This window comes from Oncorhynchus clarkii, chromosome 6 (assembly GCF_045791955.1).
Source record: "Oncorhynchus clarkii lewisi isolate Uvic-CL-2024 chromosome 6, UVic_Ocla_1.0, whole genome shotgun sequence".
NCBI lineage: Eukaryota > Metazoa > Chordata > Actinopteri > Salmoniformes > Salmonidae > Oncorhynchus > Oncorhynchus clarkii.
In genome coordinates this window covers 71,977,414-71,984,492 of record NC_092152.1, presented here as the reverse complement: position 1 = coordinate 71,984,492, position 7,079 = coordinate 71,977,414, and the positions used below count along the sequence as shown (strand labels likewise).

The 7,079-nt window shown below is 43.6% G+C and overlaps 1 protein-coding gene across 2 annotated transcripts in view; it reads left to right on the top strand.

The window, feature by feature from the left end:
• LOC139411566 (cGMP-inhibited 3',5'-cyclic phosphodiesterase 3B-like) overlaps positions 1-7,079 on the top strand; it is an 88,797-nt gene that overhangs the window by 78,789 nt on the left and 2,929 nt on the right. For both annotated transcript variants that reach the window (XM_071158098.1, XM_071158097.1), the window contains exons 11-15: positions 584-697; positions 3,797-3,996; positions 5,120-5,323; positions 5,547-5,708; positions 6,742-6,988. In XM_071158098.1, coding sequence (XP_071014199.1) covers positions 584-697; positions 3,797-3,996; positions 5,120-5,323; positions 5,547-5,708; positions 6,742-6,988 — 927 coding nt within the window. The remainder of the gene's footprint in view (positions 1-583; positions 698-3,796; positions 3,997-5,119; positions 5,324-5,546; positions 5,709-6,741; positions 6,989-7,079) is intronic.

Genomic DNA, 7,079 nt, shown 5'->3' with positions numbered 1-7,079 from the left:
ACTTGGCTCATCACGCTCTAGCAACTCCTTGTGGCGGGCCGGGCACCTGCAGGCTGACTTCGGTCGTCAGTTGAACTGTGTTTCCTCTGACACATTGGTGCGGCTGGCTTCTGGGTTAAGTGGGCAGGTGTTAAGGAGCGTGGTTTGGCGGGTCATGTTTCGGAGGACGCATGGCTCAACCTTCGCCTCTCCCGAGCCAGTTGGGGAGTTGCAGCGATGAGACAAGATCGTAATTGGATATGACAAAATTGGGGAGAAAAAAGGGGAGGTAAAAAATATATAAAAAATAAGAATTTGAAAAAGTATTTGAATGGCGTTTAATTTAGCTTAATTACGCCAGTTTAGACTATTCCAGGCAGCTAAATCAATCCCACTTCAAGTATTATTTGAAATGATATACCCAGGTTGTCATGAAGTAGAAATGAATCCCCATAATAGGTCTACAGTTCACTACATACAGCAGGACACCATACAGACATGCACCATCATATGTAATAGTAGCTTCTACCTCATGTACATGATGTGGTGAAGTATTACTGTGACTGATGTGTGATGTCCAGTGTGAATCTCTGCCTGTACTCAGATCATAACCGGGTCCATGCCACTGACGTGCTCCATGCTGTCTGGTACCTGACTACCCGGCCTGTCCCAGGATTCCAGCAGATCCACAATGAGCATGTGACAGGAAGTGACACAGGTAGCACTATTTCTGTTCTCTTTATTTCATTTTGTATGACTCTGGACTTCCCCAAGCCCTCATTTATTACCATAATATACCACAATATGCCACATATTTATTAGCATAATTAGTGTGCTTGCTGAAGGCAAGACCACTCTAGATTTCATACATACTTCCTATTATTAGTGTGCTTGCTGAAGGCAAGACCACTCTAGATTTCATACATACTTCCTATTATTAGTGTGCTTGCTGAAGGCAAGACCACTCTAGATTTCATACATACTCTTATTATTGGATTTCTTCCGCACGCTCTAGAGCTTAAACGATTTAAGCTTTTTAACACGAAACCAACTGCCCCAACTTAGATTTCTTGACAAAATATTTGTTATATCATTTATAATTTTTAAACTACAACAATATTTAAAATAATCTCCAAATGCATTTCAATAGCAAACATTTGAGACCTGTCTCCTCTCCTCATAAACCAATGTTGCCTTAGATTTTATACAGATTTTTTTATTTTTTTATTCTCCCCAATTTTGTGGTATCCAATTGTTAGTAGCTACTATCTTGTCTCATCGCTACAACTCCCGTACGGGCTCGGGGGAGACGAAGGTTGAAAGACATGCGTCCTCCGAAACACAACCGCACTGCTTCTTAACACAGTGCGCATCCAACCCAGAAGCCAGCCGCACCAATGTGTCAGAGGAAACACCGTGCACCTGGCAACCTTGGTTAGCGCGCACTGCGCCCGGCCCGCCACAGTGCGCAATGAGACAAGGATATCCCTACCGGCCAAGCCCTCCCTAACCCGGTCGACGCTAGGCCAATTGTGCGTCGCCCCACGGACCTCCCGGTCGGGGCCGGTTACGACGGAGCCTGGGCACGAACCCATGGTCTCTGGGGGCACAGCAGTACAGCGCCCTTAACCACTGCGCCACCCAGGAGGCCCTTATACAGATTCTTTATAAGATTTATGCTTTTTAAATTATATTATTGCCAACCATAGTAACACAGTGGTAGACATTTGAAATGCTACTGCTTTATAACCATTTCAACTACAAACATTACAACAACTTAAACATTTTCCAAGCAAACTATTTAAATTAGCGACATTAGTATAAAATAACCCACCAACAGCTGGTGGGAGGAGCTATAGGAGGAAGGGCTCATTGTAATAGCTGGAATGGAATGGTATCAAACACATCACATATATGGAAACCACATGGTTTTCATTTACCTTTATTTAACTAGGCAAGTCAGTTAAGAACACATTATTTTTTTCAATGACAGCCTAGGAACAGTGGGTTAACTGGTCTAGGAACAGTGGGTTAACTGCCTTGTTCAGGGGCAGATTTTTTAACCTTGTCAACTCGGGGATTAGATCTTGCAACCTTTTGGTTACTAGTCCAACGCTCTAACCACTAGGCTACCTGCCGCCCCATGTTTGACTCCGTTCCATGAATTTCATTACAATTTCATTACAAGCCATTACAATGAGCCCATTCTCCTATAGCTCCTCCTACCGTCCTCCTATAGCCCCTCCTTCTCCAGCTTGTCCCAATCAATCCTTCTATCCATCTATCCTTATTCAATTGAATTAATTAACATGGGGTTTGAATGAGAACCATAGAAATACACTGTTAACAAAATTAAGTTACAAGACCAACTTTAAAACATTCAGGCTATCCTAACTTAATATTTTCTAACACACCTTCATAAACAATTTGAATGTATAAAATTAGCATACCACTTAATGAATTCAATTTCAACCATGATAATACAGTGGTATTCATTTCAAATGCTACTGTTCTTTTTGGAGACTTATATCTACCTCACTAACTTTAAGCATCAGCTGTCAGAGCAGTTTACCGATCACTATACCTGTACACAGCCCATCTGTAAATGGCACACTCAACTACCTCATCCCCATATTGTTCGTTTTTTTTTTTATCTCTACTTGCACATCTATCACTCCAGTGTTAATGCTAAATTGTAATTATTTTGCCACTATGGCCTATTTTTTTGCCTTACCTCCCTAACCTTACTACATTTGCACACACTGACTGTACATTTGTTTATCCCATGTGTAACTCTGTGTTGTTTTTGTCGCACTGCTTTGCTTTATCTTGGCCAGGTCACAGTTGTAAATGAGAACTTGTTCTCAACTGGCCTACCTGGTTAAATAAAGGTGAAATAAAAATATATAAAAAAAATATTACAGCTACATACATTAAAACAACTTCCAAACTTTTTAAACTATAACAATTCAAATTAGCATACATTGGCATTTAATAACTCACCAACAATAATAACTCTTGAACTGTTCAAGCTAGAGACACCAAACCAACTTTCACCAACTTTCATGTTCAGGGTAGGCTATTCAATCAATCAATTATTCAATTCTCCCATTTATCTACTTTTTCTACTTTATGAACCAGTCAGTACCATTAGTATTGTATTCACTATAACTACTCTAACTTATTTGACAACCATAAATACTTTAAGACATGCTAGCAAGCAAACATTTTCTTTAGGAAATTGACTTTTCTAGTTTTATGATAGCCCCTTGATGTACCAGTGTAGGCATTCCTGTAGTGTTTGGCCTTTTCTCAGCAGACACCAGATGGTTTAGTTTAAAATGCCAGGATCCCCAGTCCCGTCCCTGCTAATTATATTTTATGTACTGCATCTTTGATCCATCAGAAATGATTTAAGGCTCGCTTGCTGACTGATCCTTCAGTAGCTGCCAGAGGAGCAGCTGCCTTCTGATAAAGAGAGGGGGAGGGAAGGGTGGAGAAACAGAGAGGGGGGAGATGGGGTGGTGAGCAAGCCTCTGTCGTGATAGAGATCTGTCTGTGCTGAGCTCAGCGTGTTTAGGGCTTATTTTGGCCCTTTTAATCTTTCAAATGGAGTGCAGTAGTCTGAGTCACTGGGCCACCAGCTTAACCTGCCTGTAGAAATCCTACTCTACATACTTTGTTCTTAACGTGACACTAGTTCCCTGTTTTCACTTTATAACACAGTCAAGTCTTCTCCAGTAAACTCCAGTTATGATGTAGTTCCAGTGTGAGGTCCCAGTATGTCATTGCTGAAAGCTGCTGCTCTTCTCTCTAGATTCAGACAGTGGGATCTCGCCAGGCCGGGTATCATACGCCTCCTCCAAGAGCTCGTCCATCTCTGACGACAACTACGGCTGCCTGGCGTGGAACATCCCTGCTCTGGAACTCATGGCACTATATGTAGCAGCTGCCATGCATGACTATGACCACCCCGGTCGCACAAACGCCTTCCTCGTAGCCACTAACGCAGCTCAGGTAAGTGTTATTATCCCAAAAGCCACTGCTCTACCTTCTCAACTAGCAAACCCACACCTGTTCAACAGTAAAACCTGTATCAGGAAGAGAAAGTTCAACCTATCCCGTCACTTCAGTAAGTGTTCCCATTTGTGTTCCCACACGCTGTTAAGTCCTAGGAAAGGGGAAGTGTTGTGCTTGTGTCACGGACAGCATTAATTTGGTCCCTGTGACTCATGGATGAGATCTTTATTGGCCTAAAACCTTCTACATAGACAGGTTCTAATCAGCCTTGGATCTCATGGTAAAAGCAATGAAGTGAGGGACTGGTATAATATTACACTTAGTTCACATGTCAGGGAAAAGTTCCCACAATTCCTAGAATTCAGCCAATTCCTTTTCTTGCTACAACATTACAGCAAAGGTTGACAAACAAACTATACCACTGTATAAAAAGTGGTTTGCACTATAATGACCTATTATAGCACTGTGCATACTGTCTAGGTTGTGTGTTCCAACCCTGGTCCTCCAGTACCCCCAACAGTACACATGTTTATTGTAACCCTGGACAAGCACACCTGATTTAACTTGTTAACTAATCATCAAGCCCTCAATGAGTTGAATGAGGTGTGTTTGTCCAGGTCTTCAATGAAACTGTGTAATGTTGGGGGTACTGGAGGACCAGGGTTGGGAAACACTGGGCTATGTGATATGTGAAGCAACAGTTCTGGGTAGGCTATGTGATACTGTATAACAGGATGGCATGGCATGGCATTGCATTACATTGCTAACCTGACATGTGAGCCATGCCTTCCTCGTAGCCACTAACGCAGCTCAACCCTGACATATTGATTAACAGTATGTTGGCAGTCAGTCAATCACCCACCTGTCCACCAACATGTCTAGACCGTCTGCATTATTTAGTCTGAAGCACACTGACCCAATTTCCTTTCCCCTGCTCACCCCTCCCTCTTTTACCATTCCCTTCTTCAACCACCTCTTTCCTATTTTACCCTCTCCTTTCTTCTTCTTGTCCTCTGACCCACCCGCATCCCTCTCCACTCGACCTACCCTTCCTCCTACTCACTCTCTTCTTCCCTCATCCACTTCTCCTCTACCTCCGTCTCCTCCCTCTGTTCCCCAGGCGGTGTTGTATAATGACCGTTCGGTCCTGGAGAACCACCACGCTGCTTCGGCCTGGAGCCTCTACCTGTCCCAGCCAGAGTTCAACTTCCTGGCCAACCTGGACCACGTGGAGTTCAAACGTTTTCGCTTCCTGGTCATCGAGGCCATCCTCGCCACAGACCTGAAGAAGCACTTTGACTTCCTCGCCGAGTTCAATTCAAAGGTTTGAGATGATGATGACGAACCTCACATTTTCAGAAAATCTGTTTCCATTCTGTTGATACTTTGTTTTTCCTGTGATTTCGATACTGGCAAAGGCAATAACAACACTCCTTATCTTTATGGCTAGTAGAGTTGATACTTAAAGGAACATGCTGGATCTCTGTTAGAAATGGGGAGCCTGGCAGTTATAATCACTGTGTGAATGTTTGTGTTGCTATAAATAGGTGAATGATGTGAACAGTCCAGGAATCGACTGGACTAATGAGAATGACCGGCTGCTGGTGTGCCAAGTCTGCATTAAGCTGGCAGACATCAACGGGCCGGCCAAAGGACGCGATCTGCACCTCAAGTGGACAGAAGGCATTGTCAATGAGTTTTATGAGCAGGTATGGAACCCCTCCACTCAGCATGGCACACATGTCAGGTTTGCAATGTAATGCCATGCCATGCCTTCCTGTTATACATTATCACATACCCTACTACCCTACTACTCCTACTATCACATACCCTACTACTACATACTACTACCTACTACCTACTACTACTGATGCTTCACATATCACATAGCCTACCCGGAACTGTTGCTTCACATATCACATAGCCTACCCAGAACTGTTGCTTCACATATCACATAGCCTACCCGGAACTGTTGCTTCACATATCACATAGCCTACCCGGAACTGTTGCTCCACATATCCTACCCAGAACTGTTGCTTCACATATCACATAGCCTACCCGGAACTGTTGCTTCACATATCACATATCCTACTACCCGGAACTGTTGCTTCACATATCACATAGCCTACCCGGAACTGTTGCTTCACATATCACATATCCTACTACCCGGAACTGTTGCTTCACATATCACATATCCTACTACCCGGAACTGTTGCTTCACATATCACATATCCTACTACCCGGAACTCTTGCTTCACATATCACATAGCCTACCCGGAACTGTTGCTTCACATATCACATATCCTACCCGGAACTGTTGCTTCACATATCACATATCCTACCCGGAACTCTTGCTTCACATATCACATAGCCCAGTGTTTCTCAACCCTGGTCCTCCAGTACCCCCAACATTACACAGTTTCATTGAAGACCTGGACAAACACACCTCATTCAACTCATTGAGGGCTTGATGATTAGTTAACAAGTTAAATCAGGTGTGCTTGTCCAGGGTTACAATAACAATGTGTACTGTTGGGGGTACTGGAGGACCAGGGTTGGAAAACACTGACATAGCCTACCGAGAACTGTTGCTTCTTTTTCTGCTGTCTGTTACTGCTAGAATCCACACAATGTCACATTTATCCCTTTACGAAGTGAAGTGAAATTAGATTAATGAATAAAACAATCTTAATTGACAAATTAGTGAAAATGTTTGTCTGCCTGTCTGTCGATCATCTACAGGGGGATGAGGAAGCCACTTTGGGATTACCCATCAGCCCTTTCATGGACCGCTCCTCTCCCCAGCTGGCCAAGCTGCAGGAGTCCTTCATCACACACATCGTGGGGCCGCTCTGCAACTCGTACGACGCCGCTGGCCTGCTCCCTGGCTACTGGATCGACGAGGAGCGCTCTGAGGATGAGGATGAGGAAGAGCAGGTGGAGGACACAGAGACTGACGAAGACGAGCTGGAGGAGGAGCTCGAACCAAGTAAGACGTAATTTTCTACCCTTCTGAATTGATATATGATCATGAGTTGATACATTTATCATTTTAACATTGAGCATTTAACATTTCCATC